At 41.9% G+C, this 25,673-nt stretch overlaps 1 protein-coding gene across 1 annotated transcript; it reads right to left on the bottom strand.

Moving 5' to 3' along the window:
- Window positions 1–348: 348 nt before the first annotated feature.
- On the bottom strand, window positions 349–23,983 carry lrig3 (leucine-rich repeats and immunoglobulin-like domains 3). Its single transcript, XM_028043780.1, has 19 exons — window positions 23,787–23,983; window positions 15,889–15,960; window positions 15,708–15,782; window positions 10,653–10,787; window positions 10,248–10,391; window positions 10,007–10,150; window positions 9,768–9,911; window positions 8,413–8,556; window positions 6,470–6,550; window positions 6,309–6,380; window positions 5,741–5,812; window positions 3,713–3,876; window positions 3,245–3,580; window positions 2,882–3,163; window positions 2,318–2,794; window positions 2,087–2,245; window positions 1,847–1,987; window positions 1,033–1,287; window positions 349–948 (listed from the first exon to the last, which is right to left on the bottom strand). The coding sequence occupies exons 1-19, from the start codon at window positions 23,981–23,983 to the stop codon at window positions 722–724; spliced, it is 3,321 nt and encodes a 1,106-aa protein (XP_027899581.1). The 3' UTR covers window positions 349–721.
- Window positions 23,984–25,673: the final 1,690 nt, after the last annotated feature.

Below are 25,673 nucleotides of genomic sequence, written 5' to 3'. Positions count from 1 at the left end.
AACATGCAACTGCAAATTGAAGACTTTTTAAGGTTGTGCAGACACCAAGCTTGTAATGGTGAATGTTGCGAGTTTTTGGGGACGTCCCCTTTGCCTGTATGAGGTCACTTGTCAGCAGTTTGCATAAAATAATTAACTGAATTTCCACTGTATTGTAATATAATTAGGACTGAACTGGAACAGTATGTATTCAAACCTATATCTGAATATATATTGGATAAATCTGAACTGAATTTAGATGAATATGAACGCCACACTGTGCTCTGAGAGAACAGTGATGAATCTGTTCCATATTCAGATGTGAAACAGATCATCTTCTTGAAGGGTTTGAAAAACCATAAGTGAGCATAGCAGGACGTGTTTTATTGTTTACACATGTGCAAAACACTGCTTTATTCAAAGCGGACATAAAAGGAAAGCCACGGCTGCAAAGTATTTGTACAAAAAAAGTAGGCAAAAATAATCAAATCTGTTTATAAACAATTTACAAAATATAATAAACTTTATATAAAAATGTATATATTCATCTACGTTATTTAACAGAATCTTGTTTTTTTCAGCAAAATAACCGGTGCTATTTTGCGTGAGGCTGTCCTTTACATTCACTTGTTCCACATTACAGACATCCTTTATTGCCAAAGTGTCCATTCAGTGAGGTAGAAATGTTCGTGTTTTTCTATTCCTTTTGGTTGTTCTCATGAAAAATCGGAAGTTGGATCAGCTAGGAGCTCATCCTACGTTGTGAGATGGCATCAGTTCTACGGCCGTCAAATGGCTGCTCATACACACGGCCGCTCTGCTCCAATGAGTCCTTGATGCTCTGCTCGAGGTCCGAGTCAACGTCCAAAGCAGTGTAAGGATTCTCGTGAAGAGTTATCCCATGATACGTGACTGACGGCGGGATGTATAGGTCCTTATGGGGAGTCCAAGGAGCTTTCCCAAACGTACCTGCGGGAAAACATGTTTAAAAGTCATTCCATTGCCTAGGCAAAATCAAGTCCGGATAAAAAGATTGGTTAATCGACAACTTACCCATGAAAGTGTTGCAGGGAGAGACACATTTATGAGGTTTTCCACAGTCGAAAGCATCTTCCTCATCCGCCGTTGTCTGCCGGTCCCTCTGCTGAGGCGCAGGGTCTTGATGTAGGCTGGTGTTTGGAAGCTGCATCACTAGAGAGGGCGGGCACACGTCAAAATGCTCCGATAGCAAAATGTCCATTGTTTTGGGTTTGGTCAGGCTGCCGCTGTAGGACTCCATGCCAACCGGCTTTTGGTCAATTGAAAAACCTGAGGGTGAAAAGGCAGAGATTATATTAATTAGTTCTCTGGAGCTTAGAGTGGCACATAGCACCATTTTTTTTTAGCTCAATTAAGTAACTACAGTTGTTTAAAAAAAGCTACATATTAAATATAATTTAACACCTTGAAATTGGGTCTCTTTCTCTTTAAAAACTCCTGATCTTCCTGAAACTCCGACTTCAGAAAGTCACCACAACATGGCGACTCTATTAACCCTTTAATAACTTTTTTTACTAGCTTTACTCTGAGAAGTAGCTCTTATAATGAGCTCCTCAGATGCACACTTCCATCAGGAGTTTGCTAATTACTGATGGCTAGTCTGAAATAGCTGAGTGGAGGAGCCTCGGTAGGCTGGAAGGCTTTGGTCCACACAGCTGGGACTGAAGGATTTCTCAAATGAGTGGAAGAATCAAGGCAAGACTCCAAGTATGTTCTTGATGAAGGAATAGCATAGTCAAATGATGTAAAGCTAAAAAAAAAAGTCAATACAGTCATAACACGGCCCTATTAAAAATCCTTCTGGAACCGGATCAAGACTTGTACCAACCTGTGAAGACTTCGGATGGGTCACTGGGATATATGTTATCGCGACAAAGCAGCGAGCCAATCGGACCTTGGTAGTGGCAAAGCAAAGGATCGATGGCTGCTTCCATATCAGCTTCACTTCCTGTATCCAGCTGACAAAGACCTACCAAGGGTAACCAGGTGAACAATGTTACTACAACCTTACATTTTATTTCAGTACATTTAGCTTTAAAGTCAAAGAAGAAAAGGCCAGTGTTGGTACCGTTCACGTCTTTGGTCTGCAGGTAGAAACCACTGTAGGATGATGCTATGTACTGATGGCTGCTACCGCTTTCAGACGGGATGTAGGCATCCTGTCGGTCCGCTAGTGTTCCCTGGGAGGAGAGGTAGCTGGGAATATCCGCAGGTAGATTGGTCTCATCTGGAGGACAAGGTCCCGTGTTAGTGCAAGTTTAGATGCTTGGACAATCTGACAAACCAAGTGACCTCTGACCTGTATTGGTGACGCTACAGTCCTCGTTCCGCCGGCGGGTGTGGTAGATGATGACCACCCAGACCAAGGAAGTTCCAACTACGCAGCAAACCACCGCGATGATGACAATCCCCACTGTGGTCCAGCCATCATCATCTGCCCCTGATCCGCTCCCCATGACATTCCCGGCGCCACTCTGCACTCCAGAGTCACAGTTGGGGTTCGGCAGGACGGCCAGGCGTACGTTCCCCCTCTCCGTGCCCAGAGCGTTCGACATCTCGCAAGTATACTTTCCCGCATCCACCTCAGCAGCATCAACAATAATGAGGAGCTGGTTGGCAGCGGCAAAGAAGTGGCGCTCGGTGACCACTAGGGGACTGTCGTCTTTGGTCCAGTTCAGTCTAGGAGGAGGGCTTCCACCGGCGATGCACTGGAGGACGGCTGTCTCGCCCTTGGCCACAGTCCGATCCGTGAGAGGGCGCAGGAAATAGGGCGTTTCTGTAAGAAATACAGGAAAAGCTTTGACAATACTGTGAAAAACTACGGAATAGTAAAGGTCTAGTAGGTGTAGGGTAACTTTCTCACCAAGAACAGTTAGAGTTGCATTTGCTGAAATAACTCCAGCTGTGTTCTGAGCCGTGCAGCTGTAGACACCAATGTCCTCCGTCTTGACACCCGCAATGAAGAAGACGTCATCCTCGGGCATGACGTGCATGCGACGCTCGCGAGCGGCAGGAAAGTCGGTGCCCCCGTCTTTCTGCCAGGCGATCTGAGGGGATGGGTGACCGGTGGCCGCGCATTCCAGCCTAGCCATTGCTCCTGCCCGGATCGTCAAGTCCATTGGCGTTTTGGTGAAAGAAGGAAGTACTGAAAAAGCAAAACAGATTAAGATTTGGAGTCCAGGTTCTGGTGAGACGTGTCTAACAATTTAGCACACACCAAACTTACTGTTCACCGTGAGCCGGGCCTTAGAGGAATATGACGACCCAAAGTGGTTGGAGATGACACACTGGTACTTCCCCTCGTTGGAGAACTCCACGTTCCGCAGCTGCAATGTGGTGGTGTACTCTGTGACTTCCGTCTCACTTCCCGCATCGCCCTGCACCCTTAGGTGGGCCTGGTTGTGGATCTCGGCATCGTTCAGGACTTCATTGTCTTTCTTCCAGGCAAAGGTCATGGGGGAGTCGCTGGAGCTCGCGGCAGAGCAGACGAATGTCACGTTGGTTCCTTTGAGGGCTGACTGGGTCTCTGGCTGCACCGTTATCTTGGGCTTTGGAAAGTCATCTGGACGAACAAGAAAAAACGTCAATATGTATGCAGATGACTCACAAACTACTACATTTTAACATTTAGTGGCCAGGGAAGAAAAGTACCCAATTGAAACGGCTCGTGTGTATCAGGAACGAATGCACTTACCACACACAAACTCCTCCTGGCGTACCAAGAACACACTCCTGCCCTTCAGCATCTGCGGGTGGGCGCAGCTGGCATTGACGCAGGGCAGGAAGCTTTGCTCTTCCACCCAGATGGGAAGCCACTTCAGCTGGCAGTCACACAGGAGACTGGAGGTATTCAGACACCTACCAGGAGGAGAAGGTGTCAGAAAAGCTTTTGGTTTAGCACATGCTTCATAAATCCATAAATTAATGTTCTATCAGAGAAAACAAGATGGAGGATTAGGAGGATTTTTTCCTGTAAGTATTTGAATAAAGATATTTATAAAAAAAAAGGAAAAAAAGACTAACATATTGTAACTGCCTTACTTTAAATGACACTAAACCTTTACTGCTTTAAGTAGGTTTGGCTACGTTAATTACTTCAAGGAGGTCTTGAATCAGTTAGCCCATTGTCAGAATAATGAGAGAGAGAGGTTATTTTGACTTTCTTCCAATGGAAGTTCTGGTTCCTGACAGAACTGGTGGCCTAGTTCGCACGTAGCAAAATTCCTGGGAAAACAAACGGTATGTGTCTTTCATTTGCTCCAAAACTCCGTTTAATATCACTAAAACAATTGTTTACAAAAACGTCCGACCAAGGTGGAGATTTGAGAAAACTATTTGTGTTTGTGTTTACATGGGAAAATGGGGATTTAAGGCATTACTGCGGATAACTAGAAAATTCCTGAAGAAATTTAACCGGGGCCTGCCAAAGTGTGCCGGTTGGTTTGGACACAGCGTTCTGATGCTAAAAATTAGCATCAATGCTAAGCTTAGCTAAAATATTACAAGGTAGCATGTGGAGAATCACAAGAATGTTGACTAACATGGACCTGCAACATTCAGTATGTTAAAATTAATGGATAAGCTAAAATTAGTCAAAATGCTAATGTTAGCATGAATGCTGTGAGTAGCATGTAGCATACTAAATATAGCTAATGTATAAGAAACAGCTAAAATGCTTATGTTAGGGAAAAGGCTCATAGTGGGAGGAAGTGAAATGCTAATATTTGTGCTAATGCTGATGCATTGCCTTGCTGTGCAAGGCAGCGCACTGACCTGAGAGGTAAAGATAATACAGGCTAATATTATTGCACTGCCATAGGCGGTGCACTAACCTGAGAGGAATATTGAGGCTTTTATTTAGAAATTTTCAGTAAGCTTCATTTTAAATGGCAACAGTAATCCTATGCATAACAGTGGTTGGGTTAAATCAGTTCTATAATGTCCAAAACATTCAGCCATGTCTGTAGTTCTGACATTTTGCTCAGCCTCATTCTGTAGTCAGTCAGAGTTCCTCCATCATTGTAGTTTTTTAGCTGCCAACTCAGCCCTCCTCTGTAGTAACAGAGTTTTAAAATGATTTCTTTGTAGCTCTTCTCCAAGCAGGCAACATTTCTTGTCACATTTTACAACAACAGCAGCAGCAAATGCCTGTAAGTTACATTTAATTTTACTTTTAAGATATTTTCAAGCCAAGCATGATTCAAAATTTTAAGCCTGATGAAAAACCCTACTTAAATGAATAGTTTTAATATACCATTGTCAATCTAAACTTAATATTTAACTATTAAAATCCCTGTTTTAATCCCTAGCCTCCTGAAATATACACTTCCAACTTTTGTCATGATTAATAATTTGCCTCGAACCGAGGCCTGCCAAAGTGTGTCCGTCGGTTTGAACCCAGCGCTCTGATGCTAAAAAACATGGGCTTGCACCATTGAGTACGTTAAAGTAAGTGTATCAGCTGAAATTAGCCAAAATGCTAATGTTAGCATGGATGCTGTCAGTGGCATGTGGGGCATCACTATGATGTTCCATGTAATTGAACATTACTGCATTCAGTATACTAAACATGGCTAATAAGTAAGAAAAATAGCTAATAGCTTATTTAAGGTAAAAGGCTAATGCTAATGCACTGCCTTGCTGAAGATATTATCAAACTGTTCAATGATGTTTGGAGTCGATGTTAATAAGAAAGTCAGCGGTCTGAGGTGCCAACACTTACAGCTCCTGAAGGTTTTTCATCTGGGAGAAGGCGTTAGCTTGGATGGACATGATGCCGTTATTGTTCAGATCTCTATGCACAAAAAAAAAACATTTTTTAAAAAAAGAAAAAAAGCAAAGACAAGGCATCAGCACTGATAAGGTTCTCAGAGAGATTTTTTGCAGACATTTTTACAATCTTCAAAAACAAGAAAGAGAGAGAGAAAAAAACAATAAAACTCTGGGCAACAGATCGCTTTGTTAATCAGAAGAGGCCTGACTCTGAACTGCTTTGAGCTCTGGCATTGGTTCTAATTAGAATCAAATGCAGTTGTTGAAATGTCATACACACATACACACACAGTTGTCTCCACTTTGTCTCTCTTTGTGATCGATATAGTTTTGGCTCACATGTAAGGATACTAATGGCAGCTATTTCTTCCCCTTTTTCCTGACTCCACATCAAAGCAGAGGAAAAGGAGAAGACGGTCTGGATGCATGGCTCAAACAAACACTCTTTTATGATTCGGCCCGCTTTGTTTACGGCTCGGACCTTTAAAAACAATCAGTGAAACACGAAGCCGACTCACAGGTGCTGCAGCTCGTCCAGGCCTGAGAAGGATTTTTTGGTCACCGAGCGAATCTGGTTCCCCTGCAGGAACCTGGAAGAATGGAAACAAAAGGCTGCATCAGACTACAAGATCTTAGTTTTTATTTAGGCAATTTGATCTATCAGACACAACTAACTTACAGCGTTTTCATCCTTTCAAGAGCAGAAAACGGCCCATTCATGTCTTCAATAGTCCAGGAGATTTCATTATTCTGGAGATCCCTTTAAGAGAGATTACAATGTAAAAAGAAAAATCCACAATCAAACATTGAATTTATGCTCCAAATGATCCTTTAAACCTATTTTTGGCACTTTTGGGGGCGGGGGTCAAAAAACCTCCTACAAGATGGATGAAGTTTTTAAATATCTTTCTATACCACCAATACCATCAATAAGAGCTATTAAAGTGATTCTGTTGTTTTATCAAATGTAAAATAAGCTTTTTAGTGTACACACTGACTATATTTCCCTGGAAAACCTTTTTAATTATAAACTGGAGCTGCTAAACAAAGCGTCTAAATAGGAAGTAAAACCCAGCCCATCCATAAAGGTCTTCTCCCAGATACTGTTCTAACAATTGGTGGAAAAGGTAAACCTGCTGTAAAAATCTCTGCTTGGTGGGATTTTGATGTTTTCTGAGGTATTTCATGCCAAATATTAACTCAGCAATAAGTCCAAAATGAATGAATTAAAATGAATTTTAGCAGGCAAACAAAACATTCAACACTCGTTTATCCGCTTAGCTGCATCATTTTTTTCCTTTCTCTTACTACAACTTTCTACATAAGATAAGACTTTTCACCCAATGTTAAATAGTCAGCCGTTGGATTTTGTAATTACTACCACCGTGGCCACATAATCTAACCAGTTGATGTTTCTTTGAAATGTTTCCAGCAAGGAAAACTCAAACGCTTTCTCTCTCTGCTATCTGCAGAAAGAAAATGACATCTAGATCACCAAAAGCCTAGAATTTCCCAGAAAACAAAAATTGCTTCCTTTGATCCTTTAGCTTCTTTATTGCCTTCCAACAGTTATTTTCCTCCTCAGCATGCTTGGCTATGGCTGGTTGGAATTGAGGAAGGGTGTGAGTGTGTGCTTTCATGTTAGTGTGTGTAGGGGGAGGCCGGGGATTGTTGAAGCCCTGAAGCAGTCCGTGTCCACCTAGATGCACACCTGCCCTGCGATGACCTCAGCAGCGCCGCTCACATTTGGTTGTAGTTAGTCTCCGCTACGGGAAATGTTACTGAGCCTCTCTGTGGGAACAGGAGAGGTGCTGGGGGATGGGTGGATGCGGTGTGGGAGAGCAATTTGGACAGAGGAAAGGATGGTGTGGGGAGGAGTGTGTGTGTGTGTGTGTGTGTGTGTGTGTGTGTGTGTGTGTGTGTGTGTGTGTGTGTGGGTGTGTGTGTGTGTGTGTGTGTGTGTGTCAGGGGGGTTACTGAGGTTGCGGTTGTGCCTGTCTGAGTTCCTTTTTTTATTTTTTTTATTTGTGTGCGCAGACACATCAAGACAATAATCTACTTCACATCCCCAAAGCAAATCAGACACAATATTTCCACTCCAGTACTGGAGTTAGCTAAATGCTAAGGAGAGCATGGATTGTCCTTTTTTGTTTTCTCCTTTTTTTTTTGTTCCACATAACAGACATGGGGAAAGATTTGTCTTCTACGTTCCCTCACAAAAAGTATTGTGAGGGAACTTATTCTAATTCCCTCGCAATAAATGAGCGAATATGCTCTGGTCTATCTTGTATACAGTCACAAATATTTCAAATATGTAGACATTTAAAAACGTGTTTATATATTCTTAACACAAAACCGATTGAAAATTGATTAATTGACTGCATGTTCATGTTTGTTTGAGTACGGTTGAGATGGAGCTGAAACGGCCTTTTATTAACCATTCAGACTACCAGCACGGAAAATGTCACGAACCGACCGAGGAAATAATGGACCTCGCAATACTTTTGAGAGGTGACGCAAAAGAAAACAACAACAAAAATCCTCCGTGTTCCCTAGGGGCCTCCGTACGCACTCAGTGGTGACATTTACAATCCGTTTTTTTGTAACTCGAACTCAACTCACAGCATCTGCAGGTTGGAGAGGCCGCGGAACGCTCCGCCCGCGATGAAGCTCACGCGGTTGTTTCCCACATGGAGCTCGTCCAGCAGGCTGAGGCCGTCGAAGCTGGACTCCTCCAGCCTGGACAGGTGATTCGAGGACAAGTTGCTGCAGGGCGGAACCCCCCCCCAGAAAAAACATCAAGGAAGATTAGCACAGCAACACACCCCTAATATCCATGCAACAATATAAACAAAAGTGTGGCATTTGTTTATATTAATGTCCCCAGAGTCGATGCTTTTTAGATCCAATTACAGCAAAGAGTCTTTTTTCTGCTGTTATTTTGTTCTGGCTGCGACAGACTGGCGACCTGTCCAGGGTGACCCCACCTCTCGCCCGGAACGTTAGCTGGAGATGGACACCAGCACCCAATAGGGACAAGGATGTTAGAAAATGGATGGATTTTGTTCTGGGAAAAAGTTTCCTTCCAGTTCACAGTTACAAACTCTTTCATGTTGGTCAATTCCATTAATATATATTGAATGTTTGTGATTCGGACGTAGTCAAAACCAATATGTGCACTGCTTTGGGAGAATGTAGTTAAAAAATAGATCACCCTTGGATCACCCTTTGTTGATCCAAAGTAGAACAAATCAGATGGCCGGACATATTCCTGGCTCACCAGCAGCTTGTTTACGAGATAAGAGCAAGACCCGAAGCGAATGAGTCCAAAAGCATGCTGGACTTTGCGAACCCTACCCGTAGAACAGTTCATTGGTATGAAAACCAAACGTATGGAAGGTTTTGTACACCTTGACACCAGTAACCGCAGCCCATTGTCTCCAAGATGCTGTTTGGTTCTCAGTCCAAGCTACATAATAAACATCAACTGTTTCTAGAAAGGGTCTCAGCTGGCTGAGACCAGGGTTGGGACCAGGGTCTCAGCAGCTGGTCAGCAGTGCCAAAGAAAACTCCAGTCGATTTCTCTTTCATCTCATTAAAAGCTGAATTTTCAAAACCTTATTAATCCTCAATACTGTTAACCAGTCCTTGCCTACCAGGAGCAAACGTGCATGGTTTGGAAAATTACTGAAGTCTGTGTAAAACTAAAAATCCCAAAGTCTCATGAGACATAAGAGCAGAACAGAAAAGGCAGGGTGTGTAGTAGCTTGGCAGAGCTTTAACACTGGCACTGATCCGCAGAGCAACAGAGACTCGGCTTTGTCTGGTTGGTGGCGGGAGGAACTGAAGTGTAAGCAAAGCAGAGGAGGGGAGGCGGAGCAGCACGGAGAAGTGTCCGGGGTTCAGACGGCGAATGGAATAGCGAAGCTGGCTGGAGAGGGGAAGGAGTCCAGAGAGAGGGAAAAATATGGACTCACAGCTTGCTGAGCTTCTGGCAACACTTCCAGGTTTCAGGCTGGATCCTGCTGATGGTGTTGTGTTCGAGGTGGAGCTGCTGCAGAGCCCCCAGGCCGTACAGCCAGCCTTTGCTCACCTCCGTCAGGTTGTTAAAGCCCAGCTGCCTGCAGACAACGCGAACATGGCAACACTTCATGCAACAGCTGGGAAAGTTTGAAGGGAATCATCTCGGCACGCACTGATCATAAGGTGAACTTACAGGACTTCCATGTTGCCGAGGCCAAAGAAGGCCCCGTCCATCAGCCCAGAGAGGCGGTTCTTCTGCAGCTTCAGCGAGCGGAGGGTGGGCAGGTCTTGGAAAGTCAAGCCCTCCACCCGGCGAATCTGGTTTCTGCTCAAATCCCTGGGGGAAAAAACCAACAAATGCAGTGTTCTCAATCAGAAGGAGCTAGCAGGTGCAAGGATCAAACACACAACTTTCCTAGGAGCGCAGAGCTTACAGATGCTGGAGGTTGGGCAGCTGGAAGGACCTGGCTGGGATGTTGGAGATCCGGTTGTGGCTGAGCTCAAGAACCTGCAGAGTGCTGGCCAGGTTGGTAGACCAGCCCGACTCCAGAGACGAGATGCGATTGTTGCAGAGGAACCTGAAGGATTTCGGAGGAACTTGTTGAAAAAACGTGCAGTTCATTTAACATTGTGTTACACCGACAAACCACAGTGCATAGTTGTGAAGTGGAAGAGTCTCACAAAAGAACCAAACGCTGCATCAGTTCTGTTTTACTTCACTACTTTTGTCTTAAACCGATTGAAATCCCAATGTACAGCCTTAAATATTTTGGTTGAAATGTGGCAAAATATGAGAAAAAGAAAAGAAATTCAGGCCATGTAAGAAGGATAAAACTCACAAGTTCATCAGAGGCAGAGCCGGGAAGGAGCTGGTCTTTATTTCCACTATTTTGTTGCTGCTGAGGTCGAGCGTTTCCAGGGAGGCGAAGGGTCCGAGCTGCTCCTCCGAGATCCCACTGATCCTGTTGTTTGCTCTGAAAATACAGACACCGTTGCTCCTATAAATTGCAGGAATGCTTCGTATCTGACTAGTGGCGCAAAACGGTGTCTTGTTCCCAAATATGCAAACAGTGAAGACTGTAAATTCCTCCGCGGTCTGGAAAAAAAAAGTCAAACATCTCACGAAACCTACCACCCAACATGAAACTCTCTGACATGCCTCTTTTTTTTTTCTTCTCCAAGCTGATGCTGCTTGCATATATTATAACAGGAAGCTAATTGTTAAACATGACTAACGTCGCTGTTCAGACCCTCAGGTTTGGCGACGTGTTATTTTGTTTATAAGGTAATTACGAACAAGGTATTTAAAAAAGTTACCCGCCAATTACTTGACTGATGAATACCATTCCCTCAGTGAAAGCATGCCTCGGCAGAGGCCAGCAATTTCCTGAGCTGCACGCCTCCTAAATTGCAGTGCAAGGACTGCTTAGTTATAAACAGAGCTGTACAGTGCCGCTTTGTGTGTGGGGATTCAGCAGCAGAGTGGACAGGAGGGAGAGAGTCCCTCTGATGCACCAGACTGCAGGCCCAGTCCTTGCCTCCGCTGCTCAGTTGGTTTAGAGGTATTTTATTACCAACGTTCACTTTTAAAAATGGTGACATTTACTGGAATTTGTACATCATCAGAAAAATCAGCTCTAATCAACAATAATCTGGTCTTGAGGTGGGTAGTGAATTCAGACAGCAGGTGTACCTGTGAGGTCTCCCCTTTTGGTCGGGAAACGACCCTTTTTTTTAAAATCCCCCTTTCATGCCGTATCGTTATTTTCCCGTACATATCCCGTATTGGGCCCCCCGCTCTCGTCACGTTAGTTGCACCAGACGGTGACATTTTCCCCGTTTTGTAGCTAAATGAAAGCTACAAAACAGAGGAAAAGTAAGCTGCCTATCATTTTGGCCCAATGTGGATTTGAGTTGGACACCCCTGAAGTAATTACTATTTTTTTAAAACGGGAAAAGGCAGAAATTATTCTTATCCCTAAAACTATCGTATCTGGTGATACTGGTAACTGACACATGCCTTTCTCTAAAACGTTCTGCAGCTGTAGTCCAACACAATAAAAGACATTTTTTGTAGGGAGAGTCACAGAGGCGTCTCCGCGCACATTGGGTGATACCACTGGTATCTCAGTTTTTATGTTCTCCTGACTGGTCACTGAGGCAAGGAAGAGAAGAAGAAGGTTTGCTACATGGGGTCTAACTAGTTCTTCAAGCTTATACCAGAGGGAAATTAAATAGGCAAAGGCTGTGAATGACTGGAACAAAGATGTTGTTAATAATCGTTCAGGGTTTTACGTCCCAGATTCTCATTTGTTATACAAGCACGATTGGGTTCCCTCAAGCTTCTACCTGCCAGAATCTACCAGCGCTCTGGGCCCTCAACCAGACCCCACAAACCGTCAAACTATGCAAAATCGTGAGAGCCTTTCCCAAACGCTGTTGTTGTTGACATGTGTTTTCAGTGAAGCCGTGTCCACTAAGCAGCAAATAATTTTAATAGAGTAAGCTTTTCAAACGGAAAGTAGCTTTTTTTTTCTCTCCCTTTAAACCTTCTCACTCGTGGTGTGTCTGGGTTGTGTGTGTGTAGGCGTGTGTGTCTGTGTGGCATTTCCTATTGGAAAAAGAACAGAGTTTTCAAGCGCAATCTGACGACTCCCTCTCACAGCCGTGGCGCCGGTAATGAAAACCAGCGCTGCATTCATTGTTGAGACGCCATATTAAACTTGTCAGATATCTTACACACACACACGAGACCCTGCGTTTTAGCTCGTTGGCTGGCCTAGCTAAGGCAACTCTCTAAGAGTATGAGGGCCTTGTTGTTGTCTTGAATCTTCAAACTGACTGATGGAAACTCGAGGGGGGGGGGTTCTTACAGACTTCTTATCACACACATATTTATATTTATTATAGAAATGTCACAAAAGATTGTTATGATACTTGTTTTGGTTTCTAATTCTCGTTTTCAGCAAAGTCCTTATCTCTGATGAAATGCCAAGAAGTTCAGCCCCTTGTAGGCCTAATCGAACCTGGTATCTCTACGGTCATTTGTTGAACCCTTCTGGAACACAGGGGATTTGGTGGGGGCTGGAGGAGGGGGTCCACCCCCCGCCCCCCAAAAATTCCAAGGAAATTGTTCAATTAATTAAGATGATCACGACTCAATTACTACCAGCTGCAGGGTTATTGCCATTTGTTTTTACTCTAAGCTGCGAGGTCAAAGAAGTCGGCGAGTGCTGCCGCTCTGTCTGACTGGCTGTTTGAATAAGTGGTATTTGATACCCTGAGGTCCTTTTTTTTCCCCTTTACAACCCTCCCAGCTTGGAGAAACTGGAGGAGAGAGAGAAATTCTGGAAAAATGTCCCACTGGTGGAAAAAGAAGGGGGAAAAAAAAGAGAAATCACACTGAACTGCTGAACATTAGGGGGAAAGAGGTGATAGCTAATGAAGATAACATGTGAAAGCAAACAAGTTGAAGTTTTGCTCTTGTCCCAGTTTTTTCAAACACAAACCAATAAAATGAATATGTGTTTAAAATTGGAGTTTGGACAAAAAATAAGTGGGTCAAGAGCACTTTGGTACGTACTTCAGCTTTAAAATCATAATATGGTTTGCCTTAATTAAAAGAAACAGATAAAAAATTGGCCTCTACCGCTTAGGTCACTTACTGTATGGAAATCTATTAGATTATTATTTAAATTTACTTTATGTAAATGCACACTTACATAGGGTCTTGGTTTGACCTTCACTGCATGAAAACCTTAATTTTTCCCAAACTGCAGAGTTTAATGATAGTTTTGTTTTGGTGTCACGTTTTAAAGTCGCACTACAAAACATTGCACTGTACACTTAGTTCCGCACAAACACCTCCTGCATGTGTCTGGGTACAAACAACCACTGCAGCCCTAACAGAAACTCCTACAACTACAGGTTGTCTTAGGGGACAATTAGCCATTACAAAGCACTATGGGATACATAGTGTAATTGGTGTGGCATACTGGCATCCCATAATAATATATGCAATGTTTTGTTTGTAGGCCAGATGAGGCTTGCACTGCTTTAACTTGACATATCTAGGCTACTTCCATTTCTGTTATATTTCTTCTTTTTTCCAATTCCAAATTATGTCTCAATTGCGTAAAACTTTGAAAAGAGATACATAGTGCTAAGATAAGACAACACATTTAAATCATCTAACAGAGTTCACTTTAACTGAACCCAGACTTAGGATTGTAGGCGTACCAGAGTCCGATTACGCGTTCACACATCCTGAAACGAAGCGGACTAGAATTTGGTGAAAGCGGATTAAACAGGGCTGCTGTGAACGCAGCCTCAGAGGACTCTTTTCATTTCATCAGCTCCAAGAATAATTTGTAGAAAATGCTCTGTGTTTTCAGCCAACATAAAGACCATGAGGCCTTCAAAAATTCTTTGTCAAATCTGAAAAACAGAAATCCTTCCAGGTAGGCACCTGGAAGGGTGTAAGTGCAACATAATTTTTGATGTTGCACAAGTTTTTTTGTATCATTGAAGGTGACAGTTATGTTTTACTTTTGTACTAATGTACATTTCAGTAGTTTTTTGCTTTTACTTATCAGATTTTAGTCAGTTTTCTTACTTTTAGCAGTCACTTTTAACACAAGTATCCATACTTCTACTTAAGCATCGCCGGTACTTTTGCCACACACATTCATACACCGTAACACACCTTGAGATGTCGGCGCCTTGCCACGTCGACGTGTCAGAAGAGAAAGCTGGAATTGAACTCACAACTTTCTGATTACAAGACGGCTCTTTCCTCATGTCAGTGGCCTGCTGTCCGAGTGACTGTGCCCAGCGATCCTCTCTGTTCCATCGTCAAGAGGAAGTGGAGCCCGCATATTGCCTATTTATGAGTGAATGACTGGACTTCGGGCATGGAGAGTATTAAAATATTTTTTCTAATTGGAATCTGTTGGAATTTTGCCCCATAACGTAATACTGTTCTATATTATATTACTGTAGGGAAATCATGAAATTCAGAGATGTAGAGCTTTAGTCACTTGGTGTGCTCATTAAAATGCCAAGACTCCTTTATGACCATTAAGGGAAAGGCATACCTTTTCACTTGAGGTACTTTAATGTACCTGAGCCACTTTGCCAAATTAGAAGCCAAGCAAGGATTAAACTGTAACCCAACCCATATTAAAGTTGCAGGAGGATCAACGTCCTTGTTGGAAGAGTGTTGTTGGAGACTTTAGAATGGCAATCCAGCTCATGTTTCTTTTTCTTCGTGAAATAAATTGTCGCTGGAGGTGAGATTTCTTTCCGAAAACTACAAGCAAATTGTTGACTGACTGACTGACGCGGCCTGCGGCTGTTGCCGACTGTCGTGTCGGGGCTTGATGAGGAATACGCCTCATCCAGCAACATCTACATTCCTCCGCAACAACTTCTCACTGGGTAGTTTTGAGAAATGCACCACAGACCAAATGAAAATTGTTGAGGTTTCACAGACTAATATCTGGTGTGATTCTGAAAGCACGTCTTGCAAAACAAGACTCCAGACGATTACGAGCTCACAGTTTGCAAGGGATAAAATTTTGACAAGTCAAGAGGCTTTTATTTTTTGTCTGAAAGCTGATATCTGGTACTTCTCCTCTGAAAGAGTGGGACTAAATTGATGCTGAAGTCTCTTTCCAGACGGAAGAAAAATGTTTCCATTCGTCCTGGTGACATTTGTCTGCAAACACTGACTGGGAACTAGTCCAGTCAGTTGGGTTTGGCTGAGTTGGGAGAAACAACTTCCCAACTCATGAGTTTAACCAACTGTAATAGTCCTGGCAGAGAATCACCATCGAAACCAGGCTGAGGCGACAATAGACAAATGTAACGGTTATCCAAAAGCCTTTACTTACAGAATGAGGGTTGTGATGTTTGAAGCATAAGGACCCAGATCTGGTATTACCTCCAGTTTGTTGTGATTCAGCTTTCTGTAGAAGTAAGAGAACAGAAATAGATTGCTAGATTTAGTACATCGAAGGATGGAAAAGACTATTATTAACTTGGGTAAACACTGAGAACACCAAGAACACTTACAGTTCCTTTAAATGCGGCAGTCTAGAAAACAAATTCCCGTCGAGCACTTGCAATTTGTTATGGCTCAAGTCCCTGTGAAAGGAGGAAGAAGTAAACATCAATGCACTGCACTTTTCACAAGCTCCGATCTTCCACAATGACCTGCAGAAAACAGTAACAGCATTCTGCCTTACTAACAGGCACAGGCTGGGTACTGGAATTAAGGTACACCAAAGTACAAAACTAACAAAATTCTCCATTCTATGGTCTAAAGTTCTGTTAAGAAGATGGCGCATCGTCCATTATGTTTTACACATTTAGATTATCAACCAGGCAACGCGAGATGTAATCTCATCAGATGTTGACGCTACGCATGGCTGCAATAAACAGGAAGCAGAGGTTACCAACTGGCATAGAGCACAAATCTCAGAAAATCTCAGAGAGGGGTTTTTGGAAATGTGTTGTAGAGCAAATTGTAATTTTTCCATCATGTCAACTAAGTACTGGGGATTTTACAAGCTTTCAAGAGACGTAGAGAAAAAAAATGCAATGCTAATGATTCTAACTGCAGGAACAGCTAATCAGTCATGTGAGGTAAATATTTGCTAAGTCAGAATTTATCTGGAAAATCTGTTTCTGTCTCCCCTTTACTGCATTAGCTCTTCAAAAGCTACCTCAGCCATATGGTGATCACGAAAAACACAAACAGCCTGACGAAGATGAACCAGCCTAGTAAGTTCATGTTACTCTACAGCAGTGGTCCCCAAACTACGGCCCGCGGGCCAGATGCGGCCCGCCTCCACATTTGGTCCGGCCCCCTGAACAATACCAGAGTATTTTCATATATGTGCATTTTTATTTGATAAGTTGGACTTTTGCAATAAAATGTTCCTTAGTAATGAACTTTATTTATTATTAACTACTAGTTAGTAACTATTTTATACATGCATATAATTGACCCCAACTCTTTTTTTAATGTGGAGAACCCAGTGTTATTTGGTTATTATTTATTTCATAAATAGTGTTATTTCCTGACTTTTGCTCTCTGAAGAATCCAGAAAAGGTTATTTGATTGTGCTTTCTGAAAAACAATACATTTTTATGTTTAGCACTCTTACAATCGTCACACTTTTTCTGTTACAAACTGACCCCGGCCCCCCATCAGAGAAGGGACAAGTTATGTGGCCCTCACAGGAGAAAGTTTGGGGACCCCTGGTCTACAGGGAGTCAAAAGAGAAGTGGGTGGAGTCATTTGGTAAATTTACTGCATGTTTATTACATACATATAATTTAGTCTGTGTGTCAGAATGAAAAATAATATAAAAAAATGTTTTAAGATTATTAAGAGAGATGAACCAGTCAGGCTTCTCCAGGTTGTTATTGATCTCCGGGTTTCTTGAGGTCCGACCTCCTGACCTCCTGACCTCTCGACTGTAGATTCTTTGAGCGATTGTAGTTTGGAATCAGGCAGCAAATTACAGAATTACAAAACAATTCCCATTTATGCACGAAAGCACATGCAGAATGACATTTTCTGCTGGCTGATGAGTTCACCGATCAGTGGTGATAACTGCAATAATCAATACGATGGCTTCTGGTGTCCGCAGCAGGAATAACTGCTGAAGTTCCTGCGTTTAGAAATGCACCAATTATATATTTCACTGCATTTTTTGGAAAATATTCTGACACCATCCTATTTTCCTCAGAATTATTGCACTGTAAGGTAGACTGAGTGACACTGACACAGGACTTGTTGCATTCCCACACACACTGTGTATTGTGTGTCCGTGTGTTTTGCTTTTGTCTGAGTCGTGTTCGTGTTTGGGCTGCGCCCGGCCCGGCCCGGCCTGGTCCTGGGCTTGGCTGCGGCTCAGCTTTGGGTTGTGCTCTTGTGTCTGCTGCCTGTTTTTGAAAATGAGCCTTAAAACCAGCAGCACAACTTTGGCAAGCGGGGCCTCATGCACCATAAAGCGGCGGCGTTACTGTCACTGCTGAGCACGATCAACGTTGTGGTGCCAGACACTTCTTCTTCTTTTTTTGTTTTTTTCATACCTCCCTCATCTGGAATCCATCAAGAAACTCTTCTAGGAGGGGAGCGTAGTGGGGGAACCTAACAACTACTAATGTATTTGTAATGCTGGGAAAAGCGAGAGGAACTCCTTTTGTACCTCAGAGACAACCTGCTGGATTTTCTGGGCCTGTTTTGAAGGTTTCATAAACACATCAGGCAGAGTTTTCCTTACTCTGCTGGAACAAACCCCCACCTCTGACCCCTCCGTTCCCTCCCCTTTTTCTCGCCGTGTTCCAACGATAAGTTGTTGTTGTTGTCGCCCCGCCACTGGAGGTGTCCTATCACGCTCCAAAGATAAACCTTGCGCAGACCCTACACTTCCATTTCCCCGACAAAGAAGGCTCTGAGTGAAGAAAGATAACACGAAGCCTGGCGTACAGGCTGCGACCTGCATCTGCTGCCCCGCAGGAAGCAGACCGAGCCACTTCCTTATCTGGCACCGCAAACTGCTTCTCTTTACGCCAAAAGAGCGTGCCGTTACCGTTCACACCGAGAGACACTGAAAGCGGGGGGGAGGTTACATGTTTGTTTCACATTTGACGGAAAAATAAATCTGAATGTAATCAGGTGTTAGGGGAAAAAAAACACACAAAAAACCCCGGCTTGTATCTGCCAGAATAAAATGACATCAGTCTGTTCTCGCAGCCGGTTGTTGTTGATGCTCAACGGTGCTTGTGTGATTTTGAATGGGCGGGGCTGCAAGGCTAATAAAATGCTGCAGTGGGAGGAGCTTAGGACGACCTCCCAGGAGTTCTGCTTCTGATCTTTTATGAAGTGTGAAAAGTCCTGATGAGAGATGAGCAATAAAGTTTGCCACGATGTTCTGTGGAATTTATTGTGGTTAGGGATGCACTGATATGAAAATCTGGGCCGATATCTTCAGCTGTTATGACAGATAACTGATACTGACCAATATTTTACAAATATCGAGAGATGCACAGTGAAAACCCTTTTGACAGGGAAAAAACAACCACAGCACTGACATCGCTTCAGTTAAGCAATCCGACATTGAAATAATAATCGATTGTTAATAACGGTTCAATTTTACCTGTCGGAGTGATGATGGCATGTAAGAAAATGACTAGCATTGATACCACAGGTGAGGCCAACATACTGTGCATCTCTCATTGTGCTAAGAGTGAAAACAGCTTCTTGTTTTCTCAGGTTGTTGTCAGGTTAATGATGGCTGTGTCTGAGTGCCACAGTTATGAAAACTCCACAAACAAAAACATACCAATTTTTAACTAGGTTTCTTCAGCACACCACTGATGTAAAAAACAATAATAATCATCATTTTTATCACTAAACCTCCACTCAGTAACTGAACTGAATCATATTTTAGATTTTTATGAAATTTTGCTGACTCTCTCTTAGAACCAACAGTGGAATGTTTTTTAAATTTTTTTTACAAAAACAATTTCGACATTGCTGTCAGAATTGGACATTTTAGTTGTCAAGATAAATCAATCTTCACAACTAAAATGTTTTTTTCACAATAACGAGAAACATTATAATTAATGCCTATCCTCAGTCCATGGAAGATCGATAGAACTTTGTCATTTTTTAAAATAAAAATAACACCTTCAGGTATACTTTAGATAAATTGTAGCTTTTGAATTTGATCCATTACTTAGAAAAATGAAGTAGCAAAGTTGAACTGTTGTTAGCTGTAATCCTGGTAGAAATATTTGTTATCCATACTTTTTTCCCCCAAATTTGCTGTATATTTGTTTAAAAATAATAATAATAATAATAATAATAAGTATTAGTATTGACAAATGCTTCTTTTATGTGTGAAAATTATCACATTTATTTTCACTATACAACAATGAGCAGGACTCCAGAGTGTGCCATGCAACCAGAAACCAGTCATGGGACTAAATCATTCCTTGGTTGCTCCTTGTTTTTCCTCCATGATTATATTTGTAGGGTTTATCTACTTTTGCTCACATCAATGCCAGAGAAAAAGGGCAGAGAAGTTTTGTTTTTTTGGCAGCTTGATTGGGAATGTTAATGCTTTATATATTTATGCTATAACTTTCTCCAGTTTTTGGCTGCGGTGAGGTACACCACCTGGGGTAAGACGCCAACAGTGGAAGAACATTGGCTGGAATGAGCAGCTTGGCATTTTGTGAAACAACCTTTTGCTCCGTCTTGTTAATGAGCGCTACGTTTTACTTGTAGTACTTGGTAGATTGATTGTAACAATTTTAAAATAGCTCCAGGTTCTTTTGCTACGTCAACAGTTTGTACAATTGCAGCTTTGTCCTGCTTGGCCAGTCTGTTTGTTCAGCTGGATGTGGAACACTTTAAACATCGAATATTCAATCGCAACACAAACCAGGTTTTTACAAATCAAATACACAGATTTGTAAAAACCCTGTTTGTTAATGCCGATGTATCGGCATTAACATCAGTATCGGTCAATTCTAGTCCTTCTTATTGATATTAACAACCAATGTTTATGTCCATCTTGATGCCGTTTGTGTTTCTAGTTGTCATGGTGACACTGTCCTGTGTTTAACTGGAGTAGAGAAGCAATGTCAGAGGTGTTATTTGTTTGTGTCCAAAGGATCGGGAAATGTATATACAGTGAACCCTCGCCGTATCGCGGTTCACCTTTCGTGGTCTCGCTGCTTCACGGATTGGCATCGTGCATTGTGTTCTGCATTCTGATTGGCTAAACAGTCTCTCCACTTCTTCTCTACCTGTGTGTCGATAACGTTGCGGTTTAATATGTACACGTACGTAAAACAGCTTGCCAGTTTCAAGAATCTTTTTGCCCAGAATAAAAAAGAGCGACAACAACTACCAATAACTATGTTCTTCTCTCGAAAAAACACACCTGCACCGCGGGCTTTAGAAGAAAATATTTTTTTTCATAAACATTTTTCATTTTCTCCCGTTCTAATCCAATGTCTCGGGTCGCGGTGCTGATCTCTGCAATTTGAAGCCTTCAGTTCGTATTGATGATTAAAATTATTATTTTACAGTACAGTAGTTATTTGTAAGAAAACAACAAAAAAACCATTTATACAGTACTTTTATTTGTTAAACTAATGCTTGTGGCTGTAAAAAGGTTTTGTTCTTTGGTTTCAATGTATTATGGAGTATTTCATAGTATATTGTAAAAAAAATAAAGGTAACTGGTTCACGGATTTCGCCTATTACGGGTTCTTTTTGGAACGTAACTCCCGCGAAAAATGAGGGTTCACTGTATTGTAAATATCGGTTTTCAGCTACAATAGCAATATTAATATTAGATATCTATATCGCCCAATATTTTCATTTCTGTAAGTCCCTAACTAAAAGAAAATTTTCTACTGTTAACATATGATAGTCTAGATGATAATATCTAGGTTATCATCTCAGCTAGTGATGGCCTAGATGCTATGATTAGTACTTTAGATAGCTTTAGCTTTTTAGCTAATTTTGACTTTTATGTGGGTTTTCTAGGCTGCATGGAGTATGTTATTGTAGGTGAACATGCTAGTGCTAGCCTAGATGCTATTGTTATAGCTTTAGCTTTTTAGCTAACTCTAGCTAAAACGCTGCTGTTAAAATTTTTGAGGCACTCATATTTTTGTAGTGGAGCCCCTAAGAGGAAATGTTGGGCACAGCAGGGCAATCACATATTCCCAATGGTTAGCTAGACAATGTAGGAGAATATTATAAATATCTACATAACCATAAAAACTGATGTGTAGGGTCTGCTTCCTAGTCCTGTCAGTTTGCCACTTAAACTTTTTCACCTTTGTAGTTTTGGTCATTTTGGTAAAAAGCATTGCATTCTACGGCAAGATGTTTCCACCTGCGTTAATTCAAACGGGCCACAGAGTGACTTAAAGATTTTTTACATTTTCTAATCATTCTACTGTAAGGAGCTGTAGTTTTATAACTTTAATGATCTACCAGCAGAAGGTCGAAGGTCAAAGTCGTTTGGTCCGTTTAGAGCCTACATGTGCTAATTTGTTATATTTTGTGAGAGTCATCCAGACCAATAGAGGATTAAAATGAAAACAATTAGCGATGAACAATACATCGGCACTAACATCGGTAACGGCCAATATTAGTCATATTTTACCATGTCTGTACCGGTCCGATAAATAAAACTGGGTTGATATTGACAACCGATATTTGTTTCTGTTAATATCTGAGATTGAGATCAGCCATATCAGTTCATCCCTAAAAATAATATAAAAGTATCTTATAGTACTTTTATGAAATAAAAGTATATATCATAATGATTTATATATATTTTTTGCATTGTATCATTGTAATAACATAAACACTCAAGCTAATTTCTTTCTGTACTGAAACGATTTGAAAACATTTTTTTCCCCTCCCTTTTCAAACTGTAATTTGAAAACATGTCTGTTTCCGTTGGCTTAATCTTCATCCTTTTTTTTTTCTCCTATCAGTGGGAGTTTTCTACACGCTCCTCCCCGATCAGGACCACTGCTGGCCCCGGTGTTGCTAATTCAGCAGAAATAATGAGGTGCTGGAAAACAAAGAGTCGGGCGGTGTAAGGGGTTTAAGATGTGCTGGAGAGCCACTCGTAAATTAGCATGCAAGAGTGAAAAGAATTTTTCCCCCTGAGTGGGACTCCCCCCGCCACCTCCTCTTCTCTCAATTTTATTTGGCAGGCCAGGCTTTTTGCTTTTTTTTTTTTTTTTGGTTGTGAGGCGCAGGCTGGGTCTGTTTTCTCTGGCAAGTCGCAAGTTTCCAGAGCAGCAGAAGAGAAAAACTGGATTTCAGCAGGCGCTGAGTCAAGAGCTAAATCCTAACACAGCGCCATAAAAAATAAAAATAAAAAAAAATTCACCAAGAATAATTATCTGTAAAGTAGAAGACAGAGAGGAATATGAGTTTAGAGCTGAGGCTGTGCATGCTGCTGGGGCTCCAGGAGAAACACGAGAAGAGACAGTGGAACTTCAGGCAGAAGTTCAACTTTGCAGATTTAGGCTTGAATTGTTTTGAAGGCACGGCCCAATCACTGCGGACTTACTGCACTGTAAAACACCACAAACACAGCAGCAGCTTTGTTTCAATTACTTCTAAAGGGAGGGGTCCGGTAGTTGATTGTTACTGTAATTACAACCGCTGCCACAACAAAGGGCCGCATGACAAGACAGGAGGAGAGAAAAAAATAACCCGACTTTAGACAAATCTAGGAATGCACCGATCACACTTCACCTGGCTGATGCCAATATTCTGCAGGTTTGTAGATTAGAGCAGTTTCAAATAAAAAACAGTCAAACAAATGGCAAAGATTATTCCCATTAAAGCAAAAGGTCCATAAACCTTTTCTGCTTTTCATCTGTGGAAAACTGGCTGATTCTGATCCCTGATTGGTGAATCTGTATGAAGTCAATCCAACATTTCCAATGTCTACCTGACTAATTAGTGCATCTCTGGAAATGGAGCCGATTTTGACCTGATTGATCAAAGCTGCTTTTGAAAAATCTGACAACTCCGATCTCTGGGTGATTTATGAAAAATCTGTCCATTTATTTCTCAGGATGAATGATGGAAAAACTGAGACAACTCTGATCTCTGGGTGAACGACATGCAAGGTCTGTCTGTAATGACACACAACCTTGTAAGAGTTTTTCTTTGGTTATAACAGTATTCAAGTTGACCTTGTATGAATATTGGTATCTTTAAACCATAAATCATAGTAAAAAAATAAAAACAAGGGATTTTGTCAACACCAGTGGATTCTGTGATCTCTTTCTCTTTTGCTTTTTGTACTACACTGAGCGCACAAACCATGTCGTGGTCATAAATGAAACAAACAGACAAAGTTTCCACAGAAAACAGACAAACTCTCTTCACGAGGACTCACAGCTGAACTGTCCACTCCGGGATCGTGTCTGGAATTCGGCCCCTTTTCACCCGACCGCAGTCCACAAGTTCCCCAAAACACACGCAGGGAGGGGGGCACGTTCCAGCGTGGGCCCCCGATCCACGCTCCAGTCCCACGAACGGCAGAAAAAACACGGCAAACCTCACCAGACTGCGAGGCTGCGGAGAGGAAGGCATTTTTTCTTCCACCCGGGCGATCGCGCCTCAGTGGGCTTTTCTTTTTCTTTTTTTTTTTATCTTCGGATGCAGCCGATCCAAAGTGCGAAATCTTCAGTAAAAATTAAATAAATCACCTTGCCCCCCCTGTCACCCCCCAAAACTAATCCTTTTATCCACCGGCTCGATGTTTATATCCAATCCCTTCCTCCTGCGTGGATCGTATCTGTGAGGAAGGAAAGCAAAGAGTTCCTTTCGAACTTTCCCATCCCAGTGTGGAAAGTTTTTGGTGCTGTGCGCTTCGCCGCTTCTGTTGGGGCAACTAGTCCTGTGCGGGATCCCCACAGCGCCGCATGAGCACACAGCAGAGGTATGCGTGGGGCGGGGAATCACGGGGGCGCATGGGAAATGGAGTCCGTTCAGCTGCAGGCTCAAAATCCAAGGTAGCTAATAGGTGTATGACTGAGCAGTAGGACTCGACCTCCATCTCCAACCTGCCAGACAAAAAGAGAAAATTTACAACAAAAAAAATGTTTGGAAACAATACGCATGTCTTCTATTGACACTGTCTTAATAATAATAATAATAATAATAATAATAATAGTATTTATTATTATGATAATTATTATTATATACGTATATATGTATTATGTAAATTACGGGTTTTTTCCTAATTTTTATAAACAGGGAAGCCATGTTGGATTTAACGTCAAGAAAAGAGAGAAACCAAAAACCTTTCAAGTCAAAATTTATACATCCAGGAAAACTAGTTTATTATTCCAACTTGAACTTTGGAAATTGTAACTTTCCCAAAGAAATGGAAGAAGCCGTTTATGGAAAGTAAACAGCAAGTTGAAAATTTAAATGAGATGTTACTCCTGTATCTTGCTAAATCGAGAAGCTTTTCTCGCTATCATGATATTCACATCTAAATAAATCCAAAATCTGATCTTGTCTAAAAAGGAAAGGAGAGCCAGAAGGAGCCCTCTGATGCCTTTTCAGAACTCGTAATCTGTTCCCGTTACCCGTGGTAACAGCAGCGTTCCAGTTAAGAAAAGTCTTCAACATGGCAACGCCGTAGACATTGTTCGCAGTATTTCTTACAATCATTTTAAGCTTTTCCTTCCACAAGCACTTTTATTTTGTTCAATTAAAGTTGAAGATGTTACATGTGACATTAAGTTTAGACACACTCTTACGAGTGTGTTTTGTGAAATAAACCTCTGTTGATGCGAGGAGCGGCCATGTTGGATCTGAAGTCAGCCTTAAAAATCTTCTCAGACTTTCCAAGTGAGAATCTGACTTCAGACTCAGACATCAAAATTTCCCACTGTGCACCAGCATTTCTACACTGACGAATCATTTAAAAACTTCTATGTTACTCCAATCTTGGTGGGACGTAAATTTATTACCATTTAAAACTTTGAAATTTGGAAGAATTTGGCACAGTATTGAAGTTGTTTGCTTGTTTTCTCTGTTTGCAGAGAATGGCTCTCATTGTGGTTCCCAAAGCAGAAGAAAGTGTCTTATATCTCTCTCCAGGCTAAAGGACGTCAACGCCTTCTCATCTGTTCATGGTTGTTTTTAACATCAATGTGTGATGTGCTACATCCTGATCTTTCCTCTTACTTTATTTTCTACCAAAGTAATTATTTGATTTGCAGGTCTGGCAGTGGTTAAGTACGGGTGTGGCGCTTGAAATTTCAATTAT

Source organism: Xiphophorus couchianus, chromosome 17 (assembly GCF_001444195.1).
Source record: "Xiphophorus couchianus chromosome 17, X_couchianus-1.0, whole genome shotgun sequence".
NCBI lineage: Eukaryota > Metazoa > Chordata > Actinopteri > Cyprinodontiformes > Poeciliidae > Xiphophorus > Xiphophorus couchianus.
The sequence above is the reverse complement of the archived record's forward strand: the minus strand, read 5'-3'. Positions and strand labels throughout refer to the sequence as shown.